This window comes from Podarcis muralis, chromosome 16 (assembly GCF_964188315.1).
Source record: "Podarcis muralis chromosome 16, rPodMur119.hap1.1, whole genome shotgun sequence".
NCBI classification, from domain to species: Eukaryota; Metazoa; Chordata; class Lepidosauria; order Squamata; family Lacertidae; genus Podarcis; species Podarcis muralis.
This window is the reverse complement of record NC_135670.1, coordinates 8,836,468-8,863,843: the sequence shown is the minus strand read 5'-3', so window position 1 is coordinate 8,863,843 and position 27,376 is coordinate 8,836,468. Positions and strand designations below refer to the sequence as shown.

The 27,376-nt window shown below is 49.6% G+C and overlaps 1 protein-coding gene across 7 annotated transcripts in view; it reads left to right on the top strand.

The window, feature by feature from the left end:
• The window catches only part of ADAR (adenosine deaminase RNA specific), a 42,184-nt gene extending 20,868 nt beyond the window's left edge, over positions 1-21,316 (top strand). For 6 of the 7 annotated variants that reach the window (XM_077920590.1, XM_028709024.2, XM_028709026.2 and 3 more), the window contains exons 3-15: positions 1,793-1,985; positions 3,853-4,010; positions 6,145-6,280; positions 6,940-7,151; positions 8,877-9,033; positions 9,292-9,463; positions 10,976-11,069; positions 12,275-12,394; positions 13,076-13,209; positions 14,574-14,756; positions 16,682-16,794; positions 18,596-18,723; positions 19,367-21,316. In XM_077920590.1, the coding sequence (XP_077776716.1) occupies positions 1,793-1,985; positions 3,853-4,010; positions 6,145-6,280; positions 6,940-7,151; positions 8,877-9,033; positions 9,292-9,463; positions 10,976-11,069; positions 12,275-12,394; positions 13,076-13,209; positions 14,574-14,756; positions 16,682-16,794; positions 18,596-18,723; positions 19,367-19,607 (2,041 nt within the window). In that variant the 3' untranslated portion in view covers positions 19,608-21,316. The remainder of the gene's footprint in view (positions 1-1,792; positions 1,986-3,852; positions 4,011-6,144; positions 6,281-6,939; positions 7,152-8,876; positions 9,034-9,291; positions 9,464-10,975; positions 11,070-12,274; positions 12,395-13,075; positions 13,210-14,573; positions 14,757-16,681; positions 16,795-18,595; positions 18,724-19,366) is intronic. The other variant, XM_077920591.1, reaches the window with a different exon arrangement.
• The last annotated feature ends 6,060 nt before the right edge of the window (positions 21,317-27,376 follow it).

Sequence of the window (27,376 nt, the reverse complement as noted above, 5' to 3'; positions counted from 1 at the left end):
GGGGGCATTTAGCTCTGTAGTCTCTGTTGCTACCTGGGCCAGTGGAGACTGGTCCGCTTGAAATGTATGGGGCTTTGCCCTGCCAATCTCACTCTGCCCCCTCAGTCAGCTCCCACCTGCCTGCCCCTCTTTCATTTGTTGCAGAGGGTGGCCCCGCCTGTCGCCTTCCTCCCACTCTGCCTCAGTGTTGCCCTTGTAGATCTCAGCAGGGAGGGTGGCTGTGGCAAAGCAGGAATTGGGTGGCGCCACCTACTGTTGGGCTCCCTAACCTTCGGCCGTACAAGCCCCAACAACAGGGGTCAGCAAACTTTTTCAGCAGGGGGCCGGTCCACTGTCCCTCAGACCATAGTTTCTGGGGGGAAATGAACGAATTCCTATGCCCCACAAATAACCCAGAGATGCATTTTAAATAAAAGGACACATTCTACTCACGTAAAAACACACTGATTCCCGGACTGTCCGCGGGCCGGATTTAGAATGCGATTGGGCCGGATCCGGCCCCCAAGCCTTAGTTTGCCTACCCATGCCAACAAGCACCTGCCACCACCAACCTGGGTCTTTTTCTTCCTTGTCTTGCTTGTAGTGTTGCCACAGTTTGAAACTGAGTTCCTTGGGAGTTTTAGTTTTGGGGGTGGGATGGGGCTTCCTCCAAAGAGAAAATCTGCAATGGCAGTCCAGCTTCCCTGAAAGAGAACTGCTAGCACCTTCTCAAAGCAGGAGCCAGTATGGTTTCAAATTGGACAGGGGAACTGCATGTTGATATTCCTACATTGCAAGGGGTTGGGCTAGATGAGCTTTGGGGGAACCCCTTCCAACTCTATGAGTCTATGATTCACCTGGCAGCCTCTTTGTCAGCACATCCACAGAAGAGGGCTGGGCAGCTTCTAAGGGTTCTGTTCCTTAGAACAGATAGGCCTAGCCGGCTAGCAAGCATTTAGAGCATGCCCCACAACCCTTTGCTGTGCCCACAGATCAGGCAAGGAGGAAGGAGTTCTCTAAAGGCGCAAGACAGTGGTGGGGGACATCTCTGGGCTTCCAACTTTCATTGGGACTCCTAGCTCCCCACAGCCTTGGCCAGCATGGCCAATGCTCGAGTGATGGTTCTGCCACCCCCGGTGTAAGTGCTGCACCGATAAAAAGGTAAAGGGACCCCTGACCATTAGGTCCAGTCGTGACCGACTCTGGGGTTGCGGCGCTCATCTCGCTTTATTGGCCGAGGGAGCTGGCGTACATGTGGCCAGCATGACTAAGCTGCTTCTGGCAAACCAGAGCAGCGCACGGAAATGCCGTTTACCTTCCCACCGGAGCGGTACCTATTTATCTACTTGCACTTTGTGCTTTTGAACTGCTAAGTTGGCAGGAGCAGGGACCGAGCAACGGGAGCTCACCCCGTCGCGGGGATTTGAACCGCCGACCTTCTGATCGGCAAGTCCTAGGCTCTGTGGTTTAACCCACAGCGCCACCCGCGTCAATAACTCCTTCCTAACAAAACCTATTTGCAGAGGCAGAGGGCTTGGAAAGGAGAACCAGTGTTCTGTAGTTGTCAGCATCAGACTTGGGACCATAGAAACCGAGGCTCAAATCCCTGCTCATCCGGGACGTCCACTGGGCTAATCACACACTCTCGAGGCCTAACTGTGTGGTTATCACTGCGAGGATAAATTGGGTGTCGGGGGGGGGGGCACATACACTGCCTTGAAGCTCCTTGGACATAAATGTGATAAATAATGGCACCAGATTCACTGATTAGCACGCATCCTCACCGTTTTGTACCTTGTGTGTTTTGGTCAAGGTTTAAATTCCAGGCGGTGATCGACGGTCGCCGGTTCCCCCCAGCGGAAGCAGGCAGCAAGAAGTTGGCCAAGCAGGAAGCGGCTGCCCACGCCATGAAGATCCTCTTGCGCGAAGTCGAGCACGAAGGGGAGGATGGCATGGACCTGGAGAAATCCTTGTATGAGGACAGTTCTCTCAGCGAAGCAGAACTGGTGAGTGCGGCTCCCCACCCCACCCCAGTAGCAGGCAGGGGCCGAAAGTGGAGCTCTTTGGAGCTGCCATTTCTGTGAAAAGCGGCTCCACCACAATCCGATTTCCATATCGATTTATTTTCTCACAATGGAAGTGGCCCAGCTTCTTCTACTTGTTGAACCGTAATAGTTAGGTGGTAGATCTGTGCTAGGGTTTTTTTGGGGGGGGGGGAGTATGGTTTTTGTTTCTTAATGGTTTTTGTAAACCATTTTGATGTTTCTTGAGAAACTGTGGTATATACACACATACGCATCCCTACCTTTTAGTTGATTGTTGGGAATGCTGCCTCTGTCAGTGGAGAACATAGCTATCAGGGTTAGCCCAGAAAGGGTGTTGTTTAGTGATAACAACAGCAAAATGACAAGGGGATTCAGATATTTAATTTGGCACAACTTACCTGAGAATCAACTTACCTGAGAATCTTAAGGGACACGGGTTAAACCACAGAGCCTAGGACTTGCCGATCAGAAGGTCGGCGGTTCAAATCCCCGCGACGGGGTGAGCTCCCGTTGCTCGGTCCCTGCTCCTGCCAGCCTAGCAGTTCGAAAGCACAAAAGTGCAAGTAGATAAATAGGTACCGCTCTGTTGGGAAGGTAAATGGCGTTTCCGTGCGCTGCTCTGGTTCGCCAGAAGCGGCTTAGTCATTCTGGCCACATGACCCAGAAGCTGTACGCCGGCTCCCTTGGCCAATAAAGCAAGATGAGCACTGCAACCCCAGAGTCGGCCACAACTGGACCTAATGGGCAGGGGTCCCTTTACCTTTACCTGAGAATGTTCTGCTATTCTGTTCTATTTAATGCAACAAATAATTTTAGTAACTGTGGCTGTGGTTTTATTGTATTTGTGGTGTCTGATGATTTTTATGTTTTGGGGGTTTTTTGGGGTTTGTTTGTTTTTTATTCTCCTTCTGAATGATGCCATGGCCTATGGCTAGTGCAATAAAAAGTTTAATTGGTAAAAAAATAAAAAATAGCAAAATGATTTCCCCCCACCACCTCCTTAAATTAGGCTGCAAAAATGAAGAAAGCTAGCCAGGTATGGACTCAGGTGTGAAAGGATTTTGAGCCGAGTTCAGTACTGTTGAAAATAGATCCTTAGGTCATGAGCATGAGGTCAGAGGCACCCTGTCCTTTTAATTCTTCACTGCTGGTCTTTCGCACCTGACTCTGCTTGGCAGACCGTGGGGTTGTAGTAAGCAGCAAAGTAGATCTGTCTTGCCTGATGTCTGCCCGCCCCTGCTGTAGTCTCTCCCCCACCCCCTGGGAAATTATCCACAAGCCCCTGGGGTTCTGCACCAGGCTAGTCAGTGGGGGAGGGTCCCCCCCAGGCTAGGGTGCCCGAAACTGCAGCCCTGTGAGCCAAAGTTTTGCCTCTGGGGAGAAGTTGGGGGTCAGTGGAAGATTTGTTGAGGGTGGTGGTCAGCTGGCTTTTACAGCCATCCTTTCATTTGCATTTTAAATTGCATTTTAACCTGTATTTTAAATTGGGGTTTTTTGTTTGTTTTGTTTTGTTTTGCTGTAATTTTACTGGTGTTAGTCGCCCGGCTCTAGCCGGGGAGGGAGGGGTATAAATAAAATTATTATTATTATTATTATTATTATTATTATTATTATTATTATTATTATTATTTTCCTCTTCTGGGCACCAGGAGCATAATTTCCCATTGGTGCCCCCCCCCCCAGTTGCCAAACCAACATGGCGCTTCAGTGAGAGAGATACTGAAACAAAACAGCAGAAAGAGCCCCACTCTGCAGCGTCCTGGTACAGCCCCTTCTTTATTTCCTCTCTTCCTTCCTTCCTTCCTTCCTTCCTTCCTTCCCTCTCCAGCCTGAGCAGACAGAGTCAGAGTCTTTGTCTACAACGCAACAGATGAACGTGCTTTCTGGGAAGAATCCCGTCAGCGCCCTGATGGAATACGCACAGAAGTCGGGGAGCGTCTGCGAGTTCCAGCTGCTCTCTCAGGACGGCCCTCCCCACGATCCCAAGTAGGTCGCGACTTGCGTTCAGAAGCGTGTGAAGCTCTCAGCATGGCGGGGCCCTGGGCTGCTGTTTCTCTCTGGGGAATAGACCAGGTACAGTGTTCCCCAACCTTGGGCCTCCAGCTGTTTTTGGACTACAACTCCCATCATCCCTCGCTAGCAAGACCAGTGGTCAAGGATGATGGGAATTGTAGTCCAAAAACAGCTGGAGGCCCAAGGTTGGGGAACACTGGACCAGGACACAGGCACCAGCTTCCTTTATGGGGGTGGGTGAGGATGTAGGGAGGGCTTGTTTATTTATTGCAAGAGTCCCTGAGGATGTTCGCGCACGCACATCATCACCACCGGGAAAACTTCTCGTTTCTCCTTGTGCTCCAAGTGAAAGGCAAGCCAAGACATGGCCATGTGGGGTCTTCTTCTGCTGCCTGCTGCTCTCGGCCGCAGCCAGTGCAGGTTGAGGCTCAGCAGTGCCCTGGGTTCTGTTTATTTCTTTTTCTAAAGCATTTTTATTAAACAATTTCAGCATAACAAAATATCAATCCACATAATCACATTATTTCCCCCCTACCAAGGAGTTCCCTCAGCTCCTCTCTCTGATTTTTTTTTTGCACATATTATTCTCTGCATATTATAAAATCGCACATATCCTTGCTTTACCTATCATGTCTTTAACTAATAAATTTGTAGCTGTCTATTCAAAACCTGCCAAGGAGTCCAGACCATTTTGTTGTCTTTTAAAGTAATTTGTAAAAAGTTCCCGTTCTTCCTTGAAGTCACTGTTGCCCTTTTCACGCAGTTTATATGTCAATTTTGCCAGTTCCGCATAGCTCATCAATTTTCCTTGCCACTGTTCTTTCGTTGGGATTTCCTCATTCTTCCATCCTTGTGCTAACAAAACTCTTGCCGCTGTTGTAGCATACATAAATAAGTTCTTCATTTTTCTTGGCAGGTCTTGTCCTACAATCCCTAACAAAAATGCTTCTGGTTTTTTTGCCCTGGGTTCTGTTTCTTGACTGTGCAAAAGACAAAGCTCTCAAGGCTCACTGCTAAAGATCAAAAACATTATTGGAGGTCTTGCTTCAAGAGGCCTGACTAAATCTCTTTTAATTGCCTCTCCTGAGCCCCTTCATTCACTAGGGAAGCCTTTGGCCCTCCAGATGTGGCTGTGTCACAGTTCTTATCAGCTCTAGCCAGCATGACTCGTGGTCAGGGATGATGGGGACTGTAACTCAGCCACATCTGGAGCCCAAAGGTTATGAGAGCACCCAGCCCACTAACCAGCTTTCGTCAACCGGGTGCCCTCCAGGTCTTTTGTACTCCAACTCCCATCAGTGCCAGCTAGCGTGGCAAACAGGTCATGGATGATGGTAGTTGTGGAGGGCCACAGGTTGAGGTAGGTTGGAATCAGCCTTGCCTTTGCTCCCCCCCCCCCAAAAAAAACAGTTATCTCAAAGGGGGGGACGCGGGTGGCGCTGTGGGTAAAAGCCTCAGCGCCTAGGGCTTGCCGATCGAAAGGTCGGCGGTTCGAATCCCCGCGGCGGGGTGCGCTCCCGTTGCTCGGTCCCAGCGCCTGCCAACCTAGCAGTTCGAAAGCACCCCCGGGAGCAAGTAGATAAATAGGGACCGCTTACTAGCGGGAAGGTAAACGGCATTTCCGTGTGCGGCTCTGGCTCGCCAGAGCAGCGATGTCACGCTGGCCACGTGACCCGGAAGTGTCTCCGGACAACTCTTGAGTGAGATGGGCGCACAACCCCAGAGTCTGGCAAGACTGGCCCGTACGGGCAGGGGTACCTTTACCTGTACCTTATCTCAAAGGGGGACAGTCTAGCTTATAATATTTGACTAGCTTGGTCTAGGTTATAGTATTCAGCAGTGTGCTGGGCTCTGCACAAAATGCAGAGGAAGATATTGGCTCTGTCTCGTCTAAAGTGGCTTGTCTGTCTAAAAGGAACTGAAATCAAGAAACATGTTTTTTTTTGCGGAGGGCAGGCTTCCTCTCCTTTTTCTGTTCAAAGGGCGTGGGGATTCCGGAAATGACCCAGGCCCCACCTGCCTTCCTGCTGCAACCACTTTCTGTGTGATCTACCTTCAGTCTCAATAAGCCCATAAACTCTCTGTTTTCCCCCTTTCCTTCGATCAGGTTCAAGTACTGCGTGAAAGTGGGCGAACGCGTCTTCCCTGCCGTGGTATCGAACAGCAAGAAGGGAGCGAAGCAGATGGCCGCCGAGGCCGCCATGAGGGGCCTCACTGGGGACACCAGCACCTTACCTGAACAGGTATCCTTGTTGCTTATTGTTTCCTAACGGTATAGACCGCCCCATACCCATAGATCTCAGGGCGGTTCGCAACGTAAAATCGCAATATGAAAAACTCTCAGTACGTCATGAGAATGGAGACAGGTCTCCCGGCCTCCTCTGTTTTTTTTAAATAATTTTTTTATTAAAGTTTCAAAAGTTTTTTATAACAACAAAACAATACAAAACAATACAATAAATCTGACAAACAAAAAATATAAAAAACAAGTATAATTTCAACCCTTATTTTCTTATAACTTACTTCCCCGACTTCCTCATACCTCCCCTTTCTGTATTCCAATTTCTAGTTTATTATTCAGCAAATCCTTCCCTTATTTTTCACTTAATTTTGACCTTTCTTTTCTTCTTAACTTATCCATTACCGCTAATAACCACATATATTCTGATCCAGCGTCATTCCAACATTCATTAATTTTACAGTATTTCTTTAGATAGTCCTTAAATTTTTTCCAGTCTTCTTCCGCTGTTTCTCTTCCCTGGTTTCGGATAATGCCCGTCATTTCTGCCAATCCCATGTAGTCTATCACCTCCTGGCCTCCTCTGTGCGCCGCGCTCCCTGGCCTCGTTCCAGCCTCCTCATCAGCCTCTTTCTCTCTCTGTTTCCTTGGCGACTTTTTCAGACAGAGGCCCAGGGCGACCAGCCTGCCGATGTGCCTGGTGTCCAGCCTGCAACTGTGGAAGAGGCAAAAGCCGCGAGCGCTAAGGGTGTCGGCGAGCTGATTAAGTACCTGAACTCCAACCCAGTCAGTGGCCTCCTGGAGTACGCCCGGGCCAATGGCTTTGCTGCTGAATTCAAGCTGATCAATCAGACTGGGCCACCCCACGACCCCAAGTGAGTAGGCGCAGCGGCGCTCTGCCCAGCCAGCCAGAGGGTTCTTTCCTTGTGTTGCTTGCAGAAGATAGAAAACAAAGCCCAGGCCCTTAGTCTCCAATTCGATTGTCATCTTCTGGCTGGCAGGGGCTGTTCTGTCTAAAGGTCTTTCCCAAGCCCTGCTGCTTAATCTCTCTTAATCAGAGAGACCCCGGGGAGAACTGGAGTCCTGTGTGCAGAGCAGGAGCTCCGCTGCTGAGCTACAGAACTTCTGTATCGGAAAGGACTCTCCTGCATCGCTGATAAGTCCTCCTGGTCCACTAGGGAACTGCCCTAGGCAGGATGGCCATTAAACATAAGGAGATTCTCGCTGCAGCATCAGGCCAGCAGCTCTGCTCATCCAGCCTCCTGTTCTCACAGTGGTCAGCCGTACGCCACAAGGGAAAGCCCGAAAGCAGCACCCAAGCACAAGAGAAACTCTCTTGTGGTTTTCATTATTATTACAGTGGACGCTAGGGTTGTGAACGTGATCCACGTGGGAGGCATGTTCAGAACCTTCAGCGTTCGCAACCCACAGCGCTGCGTCTGCGCACGCACAGGTTGCGATTCACCACTTCTGTGCAAAGCGCAATTTAGCGCTTCTGCGTGACCGCTGAAACCTAGTAGTAACCCGTTCTGGTACTTCCAGGTTTCAGCACGTCCATAACATGAAAAAACACAACCTGAAGTGTCTGTAACTCGAGGTATGACTTGTATTATCATCATCATCATCTTCTATTTTCTGGATACTTGTCCAGAGATATATGGAAGTTCATACTCAATGCAAGGTGTGTTTTTATAATGCACCAGAATGAAAGAAACGCTTTTAAAAATCTAAATCTAAAAAGGAACGGAAGGAAAAAGAGGGAAATGGAAAGAAAGGAAGGGGGGAACCCTCTCTTGTGGTTTTCAGCAGCTGGTGCCTCTGTGGAGGCAGAGAATAGCCATCGTGGTCTTTGATAACCTTATCCTGCATTAATTTGTCCAATCCTCGCTTAAAGCCATCCAAGTCAGTGGCCGTCACCCCCTCCTGCAGAAGCAAGTTCTGTCACTGCTGCCTGAAGAAGTCCTTTTACGACCAGCTTTCTAGGATGTCCCTGTTACAAGAGAGGGAGAAAAAACGTTTCTCGATCCGCTCTCTCCTGTTAATATGCCCTGCTCTGTCCTTGTGGCTATAATTTGTTCCCAAACTGTTTTTAATATTGTATTTTAAATCGTTGTAACCTGCCCTGGGACCTTATGGCAAGAAATTGAATTATTATTATTACGATTGTCATTTACCACATGGTTGCCCTGGACTGTAAGCTGAGGATGGGGCACCTGTTGAGGCCCTCCAGACGAGGTCCGGCTTCCCACACCTGTCCGTCCCAATCGGCTTGGCCATTGGGAACCCAGCCACACCTGGACGGCCTCAGGTGTTCCCTTCGGAGAGATGCAGCGATCCAGCCTGCTTGGTGGAAGTCCAGCAGCCTCTTAGCAGGCTAATCTTAAAAACAGAACAAGGTGGGGGGGGGTAGGACCCAGCCAGTCACTTTTCGGGCTTTACTCAAGCTTGCTGCCTTTTTTTTCTGACCTTTCCAACTCTCTCAAGCTCTCTGCCTGTGCATAGTTTTCCCGCTGGGGCTCTTGATTTTATAGCGCCAACCTCACCCAGGGCCCCTCGGTTACTGAACCTGCACCTTCCCCTGGCTTTCTTCCTCCCGGCAGATTCGTCTTCCAAGCCAAAGTGGGCGGCCGCTGGTTCCCGGCCGTCACGGCGCACAGCAAGAAGCAAGGCAAGCAGGAGGCTGCCGACGCGGCGCTCCGGGTTCTGATCGGGGAGACGGAGAAGGCGGAGAACTCCGAAGGGCTGACCATCACAGAGGTAACACTGCCACCCTCGCTTGCCTCTCCTTTCACTGTTAATGGGCCATATGGGAAGACCTTGGACCCATAGGCGTTGCTGAACTACCTCTCCCATCACCCCGAGCCATTGGTCATTCTTGCTGGGGCTGATGGGAGTTGTAGTCCAGCGATGTCCAGAGGGGCTTCCTTGCAGTTTCCTTCTCTGCCCCCTCACCTGGGCCTTGTTCTTCGGCTGTGAAAACACCCGGCCTCCCCTTCTTCTTCTTCCACCTCGCAGCTCCCCGTGAGCGGAAGCACGCTCCACGACCAGATCGCTATGCTGAGCCACCAGCGGTTCAACACCCTGACCGCACGTATCCAGCACAGCTTGCTGGGGCGCAAGATCCTGGCCGCCATCATCATGAGGCGAGGGCAAGAGGGCCTGGGGGTCGTGGTGAGCATCGGAACAGGTAAGAGACTCGGCTGGACCAGGCAGGGGGATTGCTCATATCGGAGCTGGGAAGAATCTCGCTTAAAAGCTCCGTTTACCCATGGCTAAGTGACTCGTAAGGGACGCGGGTGGCACTGTGGGTTAAACCACAGAGCCTAGGGCTTGCCGATCAGAAGGTTGAATCCCCGTGACAGGGTGAGTTCCCATTGCTTGGTCCCTGCTCCTGCCAACCTAGCAGTTCGAAAGCACATCAAAGTGCAAGTAGATAAATAGGTACCACTCCGGCGGGAAGGTAAACGGCATTTCCGGGTGCTGCTCTGGTTCGCCAGAAGCGGCTTAGTCATGCTGGCCACATGACCCAGAAGCTGTACACCGGCTCCCTTGGCCAATAAAGCGAGATGAGCGCCGCAACCCCAGAGTTGTCTGCGACTTGACCTAATGGTCAGGGGTCCCTTTACCTTTACCTAAGTGACTCTAAACTGGTGTTTCCCAAACTTGGGTCTCCAGCAGTTTGGGGACTACAATTCCAATCATCCCTGACCACTGATTCCTTCTAACTAGGGACGATGGGGATTGTAGTCCAAAAACCGCTGGAGACCCAAGTTTGGGAAATCCTGCTCTAAACAAATACTTAAAAAAAAAAAAAAAAAGGCCATGGGCAGCCGATTATTTTTGGACACCACCCACTCAGGTCACTTCGTTCTCCACACCCCCCCCACCCCCCAAAAAAGCCAGGTGGAAATGGAGTAAGCAGACATCCCGCCTTCTTGTTCCTGTTCTATTAATGGAATCTTGAGTGAAATCAGATCCAGCAGAATTAATATGAGCTTAGAAAAGCCCATAAAGCTGAAAGAGGAAATGGGGAAGAGTTATCACTCTTCCAACTTCCTCCTTCAGCTCCATGTGCTTTTCAGTGGAGGAAAGGGCAGCCGCGCTCATCTCCTCGCGACCACAGGGGCAGAGCATGGAAGGGCTAATGGGTGCCAGGGAAAACCCTGTACAAACCACTGGCTGCCTCTTCCTCTGGGAATAAGTGCCCTACGTTTTGGGTGGTTTTCCTTCCACGAAGAGGGTTTTTAAAATCAAACCCAGAATGAAAATGGAAACTAGTCTCAGCTGTCTTTTCGTTTAATAAACAAGTAAGTAATCAAGGGGGCTAGAACAATCGGAATGCAATTCAGCTGCTGCAGAAGGCCAATCCGTATAGATTTGCTCTCGTTGTAAAACACAGCTTTGCAAGCACAGTCCATATCGTGCAGCTTTTCAAGATGGATTTGTGGAGTCCGTTACGTAAACTGCAGCACAGCATCAGGTTCTACAGCAGGCTCATATTCAGTGATGGCTTGCGAGTGACAACTCTTTGTCCCAGCAAACCGCCAAGGACTCCTTGGTCTGCTGTTAAAAAGCCCCCCACACAACAACAACCTGGAGGGCCAATTCGGCTCTCCTTTTGTCCACACCAAGCCCTTCGCGCGGGGTCTGTTAATGCACTGTTTTCCTGACCGCTTTCTTTCTCCTCCTTGCCTCTCAGGGAACCGCTGTGTGAAAGGGGAGGAGCTGAGCCTGAAAGGCGAGACGGTCAATGACTGTCATGCGGAGATCATTTCCAGGAGGGGTTTCATAAGGTGAGGAGGCGGAAGCGGGAAGCCAAGTAAGGCCATTCAGCAGAGCTCTGCCCAGAATGGGGCATGTGTTGAGTGCCCAGCCCCTGTTCAAGGAGAGAATACTAGGCACTGGTCCTACCTTGCAGGTGGCTGTGAGCGATACTGTGAATGAACGGAGTATTTAAAGAAGGCAACCTTTATCTGTATCACACAGGGGCGGGGAACTTGTTTTTTTTTTTCTGTTGAGAGATATAATATTTTGGGAGGGGACAGAGAGGCTGGTGGAGGGTGAGGCACCCCCTTTTCTCTTTCACTGTCTACCCCTCTTTACAGGGTGGTGACTGGCAGGTATGAATAATGATACCTTAAAATGATGAAATATACAGTAAAACCCTAACACCGTGTGCACACGTGTTTTATAAACTGCTTCCTGGTGGCTTGAAGCACCTTTTCATCATTTATTTAGATTTTAACACATCCCACTTTCGAGGCCAGCAGAGCCTCCCAAAGCCTGCATTAAAATTCTAAAACGACAAACCTGTTTAAAAAGCAGTTAAACAAGGAGCAGGAGGGGGAAAGGAAAGCCAAACAACTGATTGATTAAACATTGCAGTCCTACTTGGGGGGGGGGCAGCCTTGCTGTGGGGGGCTTTACGGCCAAGTACAGTGGTACCTCAGGTTACATACCCTTCTGGTTACAGATGCTTCAGGTTACAGACTCAGCTAACCCAGTAATAGTACCTCGGGTTAAGAACTTTGCTTCAGGATGAGAACAGAAATTGTGCTATGGCGGCAGCAGGAGGCCCCATTAGCTAAAGTGGTGCTTCAGGTTGAAAACAGGTTCAGGTTAAAACAGACCTCCAGAATGAATTAAGTGCCGTATTTTTCACTCTATAAGATGCACCAGACCATAAAACGCACCTAGTTTTAGGAGGAGGAAAACAAGAAAAAAAATATATTCTGAATCCCAGAAGCCAGAACAGCAAGAGGGATCACTGCGCAGCGAAAGCAGCGATCCCTCTTGCTGTTCTGGCTTCTGGGATAGCTGCGCAGCCTGCATTCTCTCCATAAGACGCACACACATTCCCCCTTTTTAGGAGGGGGAAAAATGTGTCTTAATAGAGCAAAAAATACGGTAGTTAACCCAAGGTACCACTGTAAATGTGTGCAGAATGGGGTCCCAAGGCCAAGAAGGTTGACCCAGGCACTGCTTCACATTATTCCAGGTTCCTCTACACAGAGCTCATGAAGTTTGACCCCTCGGCACCCGAAGACAGCATCTTCCAGCCCCTGGAGGATGGCAAGCTGAAGATCAAAGACGACATCACTTTTCACCTGTATATCAGGTGAGCACCAGCCGGGGCCTGACCTGCGTGCAGCGGTGCAAGGTGGCTGAGGGGTGTGTGTGTGCCTGATTGTGCTGTGTTTTGCAGGGGATGTTGACTGCAAAGCGGGGCAAGAGCTATCGGGGAAACCAAAAAACAGCAAAGGGGAGAGTTGGCAGATAGTGTGACGTTGATTTTATTTCCTACCCCTCCCCTTAAGGTCCCAGGGCAAGTCGCAACCATTTAAACAGCAGTTCAGAACAAATTGCAGTCGCAGGGTGGGTTCCCCCCAAACACACAGTTCAAGTGTCAAAAGGACAGGGCAAAGTGGTGTGTCTTCAGCACACAATGAAAACCATGTTAGTGAAGGTGACAGGCGCACCTCTCTCGGGAGGGAATTCCGCAGCTTGGGGGCTGCCGCAGAAAAGGCCCTGTTCAAGGCTGCTTCCCCGCAGCAAGCTCTGTGAGGGAGGTGGAACTGCCCAAGGGTCAGATAGAGAGGCCTGCAGTTCTGCATTTGGCCATATGACCTGAGCTGCTCTCTCCTTGGGCTAGAAGGGCCATTTAGCGCAATGCCTTTTAAATTGCCGTTTTAAGGATTTGCTTGAGTGCTGTTTCAGGGGGACCTGCTGAAAAGCAGCCCACGCAGATTTCTTAATAGCCTCTCGGGTTCAGGGTGTGCCTTGTTCTTCTGCCCCCTAGCACGGCACCTTGCGGGGACGGGGCTCTCTTTGACAAATCCTGCACCGACCAGGCCAACACAGTCGGGGAAGGCCAGCACCAGCCGCTCTTCGAGAATCCCAAGCAGGGGAAGCTGCGCACAAAAGTTGAAAACGGTGAGTGCCAGGGGATCTGAGCCCAGCGACCGGGGTCTTGTTGCTTCCCTTTTTCAGCTTTTACACGTGCAGCCGGGTATTCTGGTACGTGGTTTTTTAGGATAACAGTTTCCAGCCTTCTAATTGCTTTATACTGAGTGAGTCAGTCAGTCCATCCAGTAGCAGCAATAACTTCTTTTCATTGTATGCATCCCAATGCCCGTTGCAATACAGAAGGGGGATGAACGGCAATTTCACTTTTGAGCTACAGGCTTGTTCCTTTTCTCTTCTTTTTTGAAATTGGTTGCTTAATTAAAGTTTTTTGTGATACAGATAAGCAAGGAGAGGTACATATAGCATCTCCACCTTCAATTCTGGGGAGGGGGGAGGGAAAAGGCTGGGGGAATAGTGGTCTTTTCATTCTGTTGCGTAGTTTGTGCATGGTTTTTGCGTCAGTGTCTCGTGGGCAGGCGCCTTTCAGCCATACCTCATGTTACGTTTGCTTCATGTTACGTTTTTTCAGGTTGCGTCCCGCGGCGACCCGGAAGTACCGGAAAGGGTTACTTCCAGGTTTTGCCGCTTGCGCATGCGCAGAAGCGCCAAATCACGCTGCACACCTGCGCAGATACAGCGCTTCAGGTTGCGGGCTTTTCAGGTTGCGAACGGGCCTCCGGAACGGATCCCTTTCAAAAGCAGAGGTGCCACTGTACAGTGCTACTTCGGGTTAAGTACTTAATTCATTCCGGAGTTCCGTTCTTAACCTGAAACTGTTCTTAACCTGAAGCACCACTTTAGCTAATGGGGCCTCCTGCTGCTGCTGCTGCACCGCCAGAGCACAATTTCTGTTCTCATCCAGAAGCAAAGTTCTTAACCCGAGGTACTATTTCTGGGTTAGCAGAGTCTGTAACCTGAAGCGTATGTAACCCGAGGTACCACTGTATTTATATAGTTGTTTGCTTTTGCTACTGGCATTGTGAGGCTGCCCTGGCTGCCCCGCTGCCCCTCTGCCCAGGACACTATTTCAGCCAGGCTGAAATGCTCAAGGAAACTCTGGGGGGGGGGGTGTCCTTGGGTGAGCGGCAGGGAGGGTGTTCTGAAAGTCCGATGCAGTGCCCTGCAGGTGTGCATCTGGGGCTTACAGGCCCACCCCTGTTTTATGCTGCGGTAACAGCTGAATGGAACCTCTCTGTGCAGAGGCGGCATACCTTTTGAACACATCAGGTGCTGGAAGGGGCCCCCATGCCCTCCTCTCTGAGGACCCAGCAGCATCTGTCCGGCGGCAGCAGCTGGAGACTGCCACCCTTGGACTCTAGTATGGGTGTTTGTGTGGCCTTTGGGCCATTCCAGCAAAGGCAGCTCCCGACTGGCTCCCTCTCTTCCTGCAGGGGAAGGCACTATCCCGGTGGAGTCCAGCGACATCGTGCCAACGTGGGACGGGATCCAGCACGGCGAGCGTCTCCGCACCATGTCCTGCAGCGACAAGATCCTGCGCTGGAATGTGCTGGGCCTGCAGGGGGCGCTGCTCTCCCACTTCCTGCAGCCTGTTTATCTCCGCTCAGTCACGCTTGGTAAGGGATCTCTCCATCCTCCTTGTTGCTGGGTGTGGGGGTCTCGTATCTCTCTTTTCTCCTGCCTTATCAGCTATAACCCCCCAAAAGTACCTATTGCTTTACCCCATTCCATTCCAAGATGTCTGAAAGGCCACTTCCTTCGCTAAAGAGATGCAGACCCTCTAACCAAGGGTCAGTAAACTTTTCCAGCAGGGGGCCGGTCCACTGTCCCTCAGACCTCGTGGGGGGCCGGACTATATTTTGAAAAAAATAATAATGAACGAATTCCTATGCCCCACAAATAACCCAGAGATGCATTTTAAATAAAAGCACACGTTCTACTCATGTAAAAACACTGGGCAGGCCCCACAAATAACCCTGGGGTGCATTTTAAATAAAAGGGCACATTCTACTCATGTAAAAACATGCTGATTCCTGGACCGTCCACAGGCCAGATTTAGAAGGGAATTGGGCTTGATCCAGCCCCTGGGCCTTAGTTTGCCTACCCATGCTCTTGGGTGTTAAGATCAGCAGGGGAAGGGCAGTGTTGGCCTGGGAGAGGGGGGAGCCTTCTCTGTGTCAGCCCCATGTGGTAGAATTCCCTCCCAGCAGAGGCGCCCTGGTACCTTGACTGTGTAGCTTTCCGTGTACACAAAAGGCACACCCCTCTCTCTCTCCGCCCCGCCCTGCCCCCCCCCCCAGCAGCTTTGACACCAGAGAAACATTTCCTATTGTTGATGGGGCAGACTGTCGCCAGTGCGTTGCTCAAAAACCTTGCCCTGGCTGCCAGGATGCTGCCAAGCTGAGTTCAAGGTTCCTACATTAATTTCAGCATCCTTAATGACTTGGGTCCAGAATAGCTTAGGAGTGCTTGATTCCTTCTATCGCTGCCTGGCCACTTAGGTTTTTGGAGAAGTCGCTGCACGTTCCGTATGGTGGACCCAGTTCTGCAGGACTTCCTCCTGGCTGAGATCAGAGATGTCCCTTCCCTGTTGAACTTTTAGGCGTCTGCTGGAGACTTTAATAATAATAATGATGATGATAATAATAATAATAATAAATAATAATAATAATAATAATAATAATAATAATAATAATAATAATAATAATAATAATAATTAATAATAATAAATCCCAGCAGCCATTCTTTCACCGTTCTGATTTTACAGTTGGTTAACTGGTTTTATCTTGATTGTATTTGTTGGGCTTGGTATACACTGCCTAGAGATAATCAAAATTAAGTGGTGTATAATTTTTTTTGGGGGGGGGTCCATATATATAGAGAGAGAGAGACACCCCCCAAAAAATCTTTGGTTTAACCAGTTTTAATGCTGCACATTTAAACTGTTGTAACCTGCCCTGGCATGGCAAAGCACAAGTAAAATATCTGATTAGCAGTCATCATAAAAAAAATGGGCACAATCGGTGAGAAGACTCGAGAGCACAGAGGTGCAATTCTGCCACAAATGACTCGCCTTAGGGCAGGGGTTGAGGAACATGCGGGGCTCTCCAGAAGGTGCTGTACTACAACTCCCATCACCCATTAGCCTTGCTGGCTGGGGGCTGATGGGAACTGGAACCCAAGAACATCCACATAGCCCAGTTTTCGCATCCCTGCTCTATAGGAAGCAAAAGAGGCAGTTGGGATTTTGCTGCATGTTCATTTGGGTGTTTTTCCCCTCCTCCTCCTCCTCCTTTTGGGACCTTGGAAGCCCCCGTCTCATGACAAGGACACAGCAGGCCCCGGCTATAAATGTCTTAAAGGCAGCAAAGTACTCAAGGCTTGTGTTAAACCTCTGTCCTTCCTGTCGAGATGCAGCTGCCGCTAGCCCTTCCAAAGAAGGTGGTGCCCTTCATGTTGATGAAGCAGCTGATCTGTGCTCCTTTTTTTTCAAAAATAAATACGCCTGCGCCACCAACCTCATTTTGTGTTCTCTTTCCAGGCTACTTGTACAGTCAAGGTCACTTGACGCGTGCCATCTGCTGCCGCATGTCAAGAGACGGCAACACATTCCAGTCCGGACTCCCCGAGCCGTATTTTGTCAATCACCCGGAGGTAACCGCTGTTTGATTCCCGTTGCGGCTTTAATTCCTTGTCTTCATCATCAATTATTTGTATGCCACCTTCCCATAGTTCAGTTCAAAGCGTAGGTGTCTGGACCTTTTCTCTATGCGGCTGCGATATTTGTCGCATATGGTCTAGCTGAGATTCCTGCGTTGCCGGGGTTTGGACTAGACAACCCTCAGGGAATGGCTCTCCAACGCTACAATTCTATAATTCTAGTTTGGAGGAGGGAAAGCAAGTAAGTGCAGGACATTATAAAAAGGTAAAGGTACCCCTGCCCGTACGGGCCAGTCTTGACAGACTCTGGGGTTGTGCGCCCATCTCACTCAAGAGGCCGGGGGCCAGCGCTGTCCGGAGACACTTCGGGGTCACGTGGCCAGCGTGACAAAGCTGCATCTGGCGAGCCAGCGCAGCACACGGAACGCCGTTTACCTTCCCGCCAGTAAGCGGTCCCTATTTATCTACTTGCACCTGGGGATGCTTTCGAACTGCTAGGTTGGCAGGCGCTGGGACCGAGCAGCGGGAGCGCACCCTGCCGCGGGGATTTGAAGCGCCGACCTTTTGATCGGCAAGCCCTAGGCGCTGAGGCTTTTACCCACAGCGCCACCCGCGTCCCTTCAAGGACATTATAGAAGTATACAAAACAAAGCCTGCTGTGGAGAAATTGGATTGATGGGAGGGAGACTCTGGGCCCATCCAACAAACCTGAACGTTGGAAGATTCAGGACAGGCAAAATAAGGTACTTCTGCACCATGGACTGCTGAGTTTGCTGTTGCAAGATGTGGCAGAATCTTCTTCTTCTTTGGCAATCACTCGTAGCCAAGTAAGATTGTCTTCCATAAACACGGTTTTAACAATGAGTCCGTAAGTGACTGTGGAGGCCAATTCTGGATCCACATGTCCTTACACAGTGGGGACATTTGTTTCTGGGCACAAGTTGGTCACAGTGTGGATTTGCCAAGCGTGCCTTCCTCTTAGCACGTTTCTCCCTTGCACCCTGAGTTCAAGTGTCTTCAAAGCCCATGACACCTTTGGTAAAGGCTGTTCTCCAACTGGAGCGCTCGCAGGCAAGTGTTTCCCAACCGTTGGTGTTTATACTACATTTTTTAAAATTTGCCTTGAGACAGTCTTTAAACCTCTTTTGTTGACCACCAGCATTACGCTTTCCATTTTTAAGTTTGGAATAGAGTTGTTGCTTTGGAAGACGATTGCTTTGGAATAGCCACCAGATTGAATGGCTTTAAAAGAGAATTAACACATGCGTGAAGGATAAGGCTGTCAATGACTGCTAGGGCATGTTCTTACCTATGCTGTTGGAGGCAAAGTGCCAGCCAGTGCCTCTACCTAGGTCCACCCTTATTTCAGAGATCGTGATATATGACTCTTAACATGACATTTAGCTGGCGATATATCGCAGTGTTGAAACCCGGTCCTGGTGAAAACCACTGGATACACTGTTTTATAGAGAGAGAGAGAGCTCCCGTTGTTTGGTCCCTGCTCCTGCCCACCTAGCAGTTCGGAAGCACATCAAAGTGCAAGTAGATAAATAGGTACCACACCGGTGGGAAGGTAAACGGCGTTTCCGGGCGCTGCACTGGTTCGCCAGAAGTGGCCACATGACCTGGAAGCTGTCTGCGGACAAACGCCGGCTCTCTCGGCTTATAGAGCAAGATGAGCTCTACAACCCCAGAGTCGTTCGCCACTGGACCGGGCGGTCAGGGGTACCTTTACCTTTACACACACACACAGAATATTCAACTTTGCTATCTCTCTCTCTCTCTGCCAACACAGGTTGGCAGAGTCAGCGTCTACGACTCCGCAAGGCAGACGGGGAAGACAAAGGAATCCAGCGTCAACTGGTGCCTCCCTGATGACTCTGAAGTCGAAGTCCTGGATGGCACAAAAGGCAAAGTAGATGGGTAAGAGTGGGGCACAGCTATCAGAGGGGAGGCGTAGAGGGGTAACCATAACATCAGGCATGGTTGGGTCGCTGCTTCCAGTGGGTGTGGGAAGCAGATTTTTGGCTGCCTTTGTTTTCATGCATATTCCATCCACATGCTCGGGGCCAGCAACGAAACTGACACTGGATGAGATATAAGAAAAGTGAGTAATTGGGGGGGGGGGCACCGCCTGGTGTGGATGGGGGGGGCACACTTCCTTTGCACAAAGATGGTCCCAGGCATCTCCAGGCAGAGCAGAGAACACACCCAACCTTGCACATACTTTCAGTGTAGGTCAGTGGTGGCCAAACCTGGCCCTCTAGCTGTTTTTGGACTGCAACTCCCATCATCCCTAGCTAACAGGACCAGTGGGCAGGGATGGTGGGAACTGTAGTCCCAAAACAGCTGGAGGGCCAAGTTTGGCTGTCACTGGTGTAGGTAATACGAGCTGGACGGCCCAACAGTTTTGACACATTCTTACGAAAGATAAGCACATTCTTATCTTTCTGTCGCCCAGTTTGAATTGCTAGCACTGGCGACCGTCGTGGGAAAGCCAGGAGGACAACGAAACACTTAAGCTCCCTCCTGGAGTCCTTTTCTTTTACGTTCCTTCCTTCCTCAGACCAAAACTGGACGTGTCCCGGGTCTCCAAGAGGAACCTGTTTGCACTCTTCCAATCGCTCTGTGCCAAGATGGATCGCAAGGCCCTGCAGAAACTGACCGTGTACTCGGAGGCCAAGGAAGCGGCCGTCACATACCAGAGTGCCAAGCGGCAATTCTTCTGGGCCCTGCAGGAGATGGGCTACGGGAGCTGGATCTGCAAACCCCAAGAGGAGAAGACCTTTGGCCCGTCCGAAGTCTAGCAAGCTGTGCATTTTTATTATTTTATTTTATTTTACTTTTTTTTTTGGCTGCGGGGGGAGGGGTGAAAGGAAAGGGGTATTTTTTTTATTAACATAGGTTGTGTGTATTCTTTTTTTAAAAATGGAAGCAGGAATGTTAACTTAGGGTTATGGATTTGCCGCGAGGCCTTCCTTCCTTCCGATTTAAATTGGCAGCATTGGGGAAGGAGCAGGGGGGAGCCTCCCTCCCCTTTAATTCCCCCACCCCCTTATCAACGAACATTGCAAAGACATGATCCGAGTGTGCAAACCTGAGAGAGAGAGAGAAAGAGAGAGATCCACCAGCATCAACGCTCGTCTTGTGACAACACCCTCTCCCCATCTCTGTCCCCTTCTGGTTAGTCAAAAGGCCGCCTTCCTTGTCCTCTCTTTTCTTTAAAAAAAAAATCAATTCTTTGAACCCCTCCTTTTATTTTATTTTTAAAAGCTGTGAATTGAGGAATTATGCACACACTGTCTTTTCCACAGCAGTTATGTCTCTCCATGGATTTGCATAAAGGTGAACTCTAGGAACATCACAGAGATTTCCCCTCACTTGAATTTAATTTTCTGATATATATATAACCCAACCCCTCCTCTTACCTTTCTGTTTAATTCAGAATTCTGCCTTTGGAGCCACTACAACATTTACCCATCGCACCGCCAGGTTATGGTATAATTTCGGGGGTTTTTTTAATTGGGGGGGGAGTGTATGTGTGATAATTTCCCCTTTCCCCGAATCTTTGGAATGCTGTTGAATTCACCTTGTTCCCAGCGAGACAGGCCAGCCTTTCTGAGGTCATTCTAAGCTAAAACCGCACAGCTCCCCCACATTCTCCCAAACTCCTTTCCTCCCTGTTCTGTGTTGACACCTGCTGTTGTAAGAGCCAGCCACTCACCTTAATTTTTAATATTAAAAGGCACAGAGGAGCAGTCACTCAAGCAAGTATATCCTAGCTGTAGTCTCTGTGGCGGCCCAGCCTAGAAACATACCACCGGGTCTCTATGAATGTTTAAATATGGGGTCATCACTTGATTCCTTCTAACACCTCCAAATTCCCACGCTCCCCCTTTCTTTTAAGTTACTAGTCCTCAATTTTTAAATATATGTATATAAGACTCCAGTTCCAAGGTGTTGGCTGCTATAGAGTCGGCAGTGGTTTGTCTTATTTGTGGAATCCTTCCCCCTGATATTCCAAGCAGCCTTTGTTTTTCCGTTTTCTAAAGGTGCATTTGAAATGCAAAGGATCCCAGCCAGGAGAGGCTTTTGGGATTTTTTTTTTTTTTGCCCCCTCCAGCTTTTCTCCTCCCCATCAGTTACGTCTGGGCAGTTGCTGTAGTGGAATTAACTGGGGGGAGCTCTCTTTATGCAAACTCTTTTTCTGTCGAAAGGCGGCAGCCTCTCCTCCGTCCCTCATCTCCCCACTTTGTCCCTCATGACGCACAGTTCATTTCCTTCCTTAGTCGCGAAGGCGCTGGCGAGCAAATAATAATAAAAAACAGATGTAAATTTATTCAAGGCAAATCTTGATCCTTCTCCCACCACTATTGTAATTCAGGTTATTTCCTCCCCTCCCCCTTTTTTTGGCAAGTCTGCTTTTAATTGCCCCTCTAGATACCATCGTTTGACAACTGAAGTCATCACATTCCGCCTGAAAATAATAATAATAATAATAAAAAGGTTTTCTGTATTGGTTTCGCTGGTGTGATTCTTTTCCTTTTCCCGGGGGGGGGGGGCAAAGCAAGCATCTTTTTGTTTTTTTTGTTCCTCTTTTGGGAGGGGTGGAGCACCATCTCCCATGAGATTTTCTAAGGCGGGAGGAGGGATCTGTGTGCTTAATTTCATGCATTTGGGAAGGAGGGTGAGGGAAGAAGCTGAAATGGCTGTGGGGAGGAGAGCGAGGGGAGCCAAGACCTCTGCAAGCAATCGCTCTGTTACTCAGGCAGGAGCAGCCTTTTCCCTGAAGGAGCGTCTCCACCCCCATCATTCTGCCCAGACACTGAGGTCCAGCGCCAAGGGCCTTCTGGCGGTTCCCTCGCTGCAAGAAGCCAAGTTACAGGGAACCAGGCAGAGGGCCTTCTCGGTGGTGGCACCCGCCCTGTGGAACGCCCTCCCACCAGATGTCAAAGAGAAAAACAACTACTGTATTTTCTGGCGTATAAGACTACTTTTTAATCCAGGAAAACCTTCTCAAAAGTCGGGGGTTTGTCTTATACGCTGGCTACAACAGCAGCTCCTGCAGCAACTCCCCACCAAAGGATAAAACAGCAGCAAATTAAATCAGAGGACGCCAAGCTATCTAGATGAAGCAGAAATACGCTTGAAAATTGGCCCCAGAAGCCCCCGGCCACTGGGAAGTGGAGCGGATTTCCAAGCCGGACTGGAGACTGTTTTTTTAAATTTATTTGGTGTGCGTTGGAAGAGGGGTAGTCTTATACGGCGAGTATATCCCAAACTCTATATTTTAACTGGAAAAGTTGGGGGGGTCTTCTTATATGCCGGAAAATACGGTACCAAACTTTTAGAAGACATCTGAAGGCAGCCCTGTTTAGGGAAGCTTTTAATGTTTAATAGGTTATTGTATTTTAGTGTTCTGTTGGAAGCCGCCCAGGCAGGGTATAAATAATAAATTATTATTATTATTATTATTATTATTATTATTATTATTATTATTATTATTATAGCAGCCACCTTGGGTGGGGCGAGGCTGGAAGGGAAGAAAGGTGGCAGAGAGAAAGAGAAAGAAGCGGTACCCTCCTCACTGCCAGCTCTGGCCCCTCTCGTTGCCCGTCCTCTTGTTTATCTGCCTGGGATAGGCTTGTGTTGGGCACATAATCGAGGCTCGCTCTGCCATGCTGTTGGTGAAAGAAACGATAGCTTGGTAAGGTTTTTGAGCCCTGGGTCATAATCGGAAGCGCCAATTCCTGGTTAAACTTGAGTGCGCCACTTGCGTTTACCCAGCAGGGTCAAAAATGAGGCCCAGGGGTCGGAGGAGCTGATAAAGCATTTATTTGTTTGCATTGTGCTTTCAAAGTGTAGTAAGGAAAATCCAGTTCTGGCAAATAAGATTGGAGGGGAATATGATGGTTTTGTATAAATGAATGAGGAATGGGAGGGTTTTAAGGAGAAGCAAGGAGTGGTTGCATTGAATTAGCTCTTAAAAACTGGGCTTGACCTTTAGAATAATGCCTCCAAATTAGATAGGTTGCAGGTTTTTTGTTTTTAAATGCAGGTTCTTATAAAAATGTTGACACCAGGTTCCATCTCTTTTTTTAAAAAAAAGACATTCGTTTTGGGAAAGTATATGAATGAGAACCTTGTTAAGCGTTCTGGAGAGCTCGAAACCTCTCGCGATATATTTTGCGATCTTTTGGCTTAATAAAGGAATTGCCCTTATGCACGACTTCTGTGGTTTTGTAAAACTGGCTTAAGTTAGAGGGAACCCATCGGTGATAAACCAGCCAGAATGTCTTGGGGTCCAAATATACTTTGCAAAGAGATGGATCCAGAGGCGCTGGTGGTGCAGTGGTTAGAGTGTCGGACTAGGGCCCAAGGAAAGACCAGGATTCGAATAGCGCCCTCGCAAGCAGGTGCATGCCACCCCCCAAAAACCAAAAGAAGCCTACCCCACCCCAAAATAATTAAAAAAAACCCAAACCCGGACATTTCCTTAAAAATGCAAAAATCCGCCCAGATGGACATGTTGGCCCGCCAAAAAGGAGGGCACGTCCTGGTTTTCCAGGACATATGGCAACCCATATTAAGGTAGTTCCCAGCGAGGCTGCAGAACAGTCAAGAGTATCTGTCATGCATCTCTGCCTTAGATTTATTGTTTCTGATGGCGGAGATTGAGGCCTTTTTGACCAAGGCTCAGATGATCAAAACAGAGACTGGCAGAAACCTGGCCTGGAGCCTGCGATTTTCATCATACGGTGCTGGTAGAAGCCAGGATTTTGCTCCTGGGTCCAAAGACAGAAACAGGCAGGCTGGATGCTGGAATGCTGTCCGTTATCGGAGGCTGAAACGGACAGGATGTTACAGCGGCGTTCAAAGGACTTTGCTTACCAAAGGAAGCCCCCCTGTTCCATTAGGAAGGCAAGGCTCACAGTTATTAAAATACAAGTCTGTGCTTTGATTTGCAGAACAGAGGGGGAAATGAGGGAGACGGCCACCTGCCGCACACCTGTACTTTTCAAATGAATTGTTGAGGGGAGGGGGGTCTGATAACCAAAAACTACACCATAACCTTCTCCCCCTCCGTTTAACGAAATGCAATGCAGGCCTTCCAGCAAACCCAGCATCAATTTTCTCTCCTTCCATCTCCCCCCTGCCCACAATTTTTTGAACATCTGTGTCTCTCCCTCCCCACCCCCCGCCTCCAAACTCATCAAATCATCATAAATCATTCTTTTCAAGATAGTCTGATGGTGTATTAATTTTTGCAGCAGCTGCCTTGCCGACCTCACACAGAAAGACAGGAGGTATAAATGGAGGAAGGGGGTGGGAGCTAAACGCAGCCCTCTGATTTGGCCCTTGGAATTTTCAAGAGGCCACACCCCTTTGCTCAGCAAGCCACACCCCCTCACAGGTCCTGCTCTGCATCCTCCAGGAGTGTTTTTGCCTGGCTGGGATATGTCTTTGAACTCTGATCATGACTTTAGCTTGACTAGACAAAGCTAAGAGAGGGAGAAGTGTGTGTCTGTGTAGCAACTAGCCTAGTTCTGCGTTCTCTGCCCTGCCGACTTTTTCCTTTGGCCCCATTTGCCCCTGGGATGAGGACCCTGGGAGGCTGCTGAGAAGGCCCTGAATCTGCAAAGGTTTCCCCATCCTGAAGATAAATATTGCATGTTAAACCTATTGTTAGGGACGCGGGTGGCGCAGTGGGTTAAACCACAGAGCCTGGGACTTGCCGATCAGAAGGTCGGCGGTTCGAATCCCCGCGATGGGGTGAGCTCCCGTTGCTCGGTCCCTGCTCCTGCCAACCTAGCAGTTCGAAAGCACGTCAGAGTGCAAGTAGATAAATAGGTACTTCTCCGGCGGGAAGGTAAACGGTGTTTCCGTGCGCTGCTCTGGTTTGCCAGAAGCGGCTTAGTCATGCTGGCCGCATGACCTGGAAGCTGTAAGCCGGCTCCCTCGTCCAATAAAGTGAGATGAGCGCCGCAACCCCAGAGTCGGCCACAACTGGACCTAATGGTCAGGGATCCCTTTACCTTTTACCTTTAAACCTATTGTGCTTTGATTTTTGGTTCATCGTCAATGGGCCCACATCTTTCCCTACAGCTTTTAAAGGTGGTTTACACCTCTTGTAGGGTGGGACGCAGGTGGCGCTGTGGTTTAAACCACAGAGCCTAGGACTTGCCAGGTCGGCAGTTCAGATCCCCTCGACGGGGGTGAGCTCCTGTTGCTCGGTCCCTGCTCCTGCCAACCTACCAGTTCAAAAGCATGTCAAAGTGCAAGTTGATAAATAGGTACCGCTCCAGCGGGAAGGTAAACGGCGTTTCCGTGCGCTGCTCTGGTTCACCAGAAGCAGCTTAGTCATGCTGGCCACATGACCTGGAAGCTGTATGCTGGCTCCCTCGGCCAATAAAGCGAGATGAGCGCCGCAACCCCAGAGTCAGTCACGACTGGACCTAATGGTCAGGGGTCCCTTTACCTTTACCTTTACACCTCTTGTAGGCTTACACTTCCACGGTTGTTGGGAGAAGAGTCCCACTGAATCCTAACCCAACATCCTGTTTTCCACACGCAAGACATGAGAGCAGCTGGCCTCTCTCCTGTTGCTGCCAGCCGCTGGTCCTGAAAGGTAGACTGCTTTCTACACAGAGGTTTTTATTTGTTTGTTTGCTGTTGGTGGTGGTGAGCTATCATCGCCTGGCTTCCATGTGTCTAATGCTGAACAGAAGAAGCTACCTTACACTGAGGCAGACCACTGGCCTATCTAGTTCAGTGGTGTCTGCACTGACTGGCAGCAGCTCCCCAGGGTTTCAGACAGGGAGGTTTTCCCCAGCCCTGCCTGGAGATGTTGGGGATCGAAGGTGGGACATTCTGCAGGGTCTCCATCGCTCTGCTGCCGCCCTTCCTAAAGGCTGGTGCTTCTGCTATGCTACTCAGAGCCTTGTGTCCCTGTCTCTCGGCTCTCAGCTAAACAGATCGGCCGGCCTGGTTGCGGCTGGGTCACCGTGGCAGGTGGAGTTTTGAGCCGGTGGAACTGAAGTGGAAAGCCGTCTTGCCGGCCTGCCATCTGCTGCGGGTCAGAGGGAGCTAGGAGATTGTGCTTCTGCAGCGAGCTTCTTTCTGCCTTGTCTTGAGGATGAAAAGCGGGCACAGCGGGACACCATCCAGGCAGCCTGGCAGAGCCGGCCACGTGTTAAGCGTTTGGGGATGATGTACGCAGATCCAGCTGGAAGGAAGGGAGCAATGCAGCAGCCGGAGACTCAGAAAGAACAGGAGAGAGTTCAGCATATTTTGGTTTGCAGGACAGCAGTGGGGGGGGGGGGAGTTGCTGAATGGATCAGACTGGGAAACCCAGAGAGATGGGTGGCGTATAAATATTATTATTATTATTATTATTATTATTATTATTATTATTATTATTTATTATTATTATTTATACCCCGCCCATCTGGCTGGGCTTCCCCAGCCACTCTGGGCCGCTTCCAAAAAAAATATTAAAATACTATAATACATCAAACATTAAAAGCTTCCCTAAACAGGGCTGCCTTCAGATGTCATCTAAAAGTCTGGTAGTTGTTGTTCTCTTTGACATCTGGTGGGAGGGCGTTCCACAGGGCGCCACTACAGAGAAGGCCCTCTGCCTGGTTCCCTGTAACTTGGCTTCTTGCAGCGAGGGAACCGCCAGAAGGCCCTTGGCGCTGGACCTCAGTGTCTGGGCAGAACGATGGAGGTGGAGACGCTCCTTCAGATATACTGGACCAAGGCCATTTATCGTTATCATTATCTAGCTATTATTGATGCTTTTAGACACCATACATTCAAAGCACTTTGGTGCCACTCTAAACTGTCATTCCACTGCGGTGACTTAACAGAACCCACCCTCTCTTCCCCACCCTATATTTTCCAGTATTTTGTCACTATGCTGAGGACTAGGGACTTCTGCAGGTTCTTTGCTTATTTAAAAGCTCAATGTGGATCTGGATTGGATTGAATTTATATTCTGCTGGAAGCTGCCCGGAGTGGCCTGGAAAACCCAGCAAGATGGGTGGGGTAATTATTATTATTATTATTATTATTATTATTATTATTATTATTATTAATTCATTCATTCATTCATACCCCACCCATTTGGCTAGGTTTCCCCAGCCACTCTGGGCGGCTCCCAACAGAATATTAAAAACACGATAAAACATCAAACATTGAAAACTTCCTTAAACAGGGCTGCTGTCAGATGTCTTCTAAAAATCAAACAGTTGTTTATTTCCTTGACATCTGATAGGAGGGCGTTCCACAGGGCGGGTGCCACTACCGAGAAGCAGTGGCGTCGCGTGGGTTGTCAGCACCCGGGGCAAGGCAAGTAATTTGCGCCCCCTAACCAGGTAGGGGCAGAGAGCTGCGAGTGCGAGCGTGCCCCCCCAGATGTTGTGCCCAGTGCGGCCAGCTCCCTCTGCACTCCCCACACTACGCCACTGCCGAGAAGGTCCTCTGCCTGGTTCCCTATAACCTCACTTCTCGCAATGAGGGAAATGGCAGATGGCCCTCGGCGCTGGACCTCAGTGTCCGGGCTGGACAATGG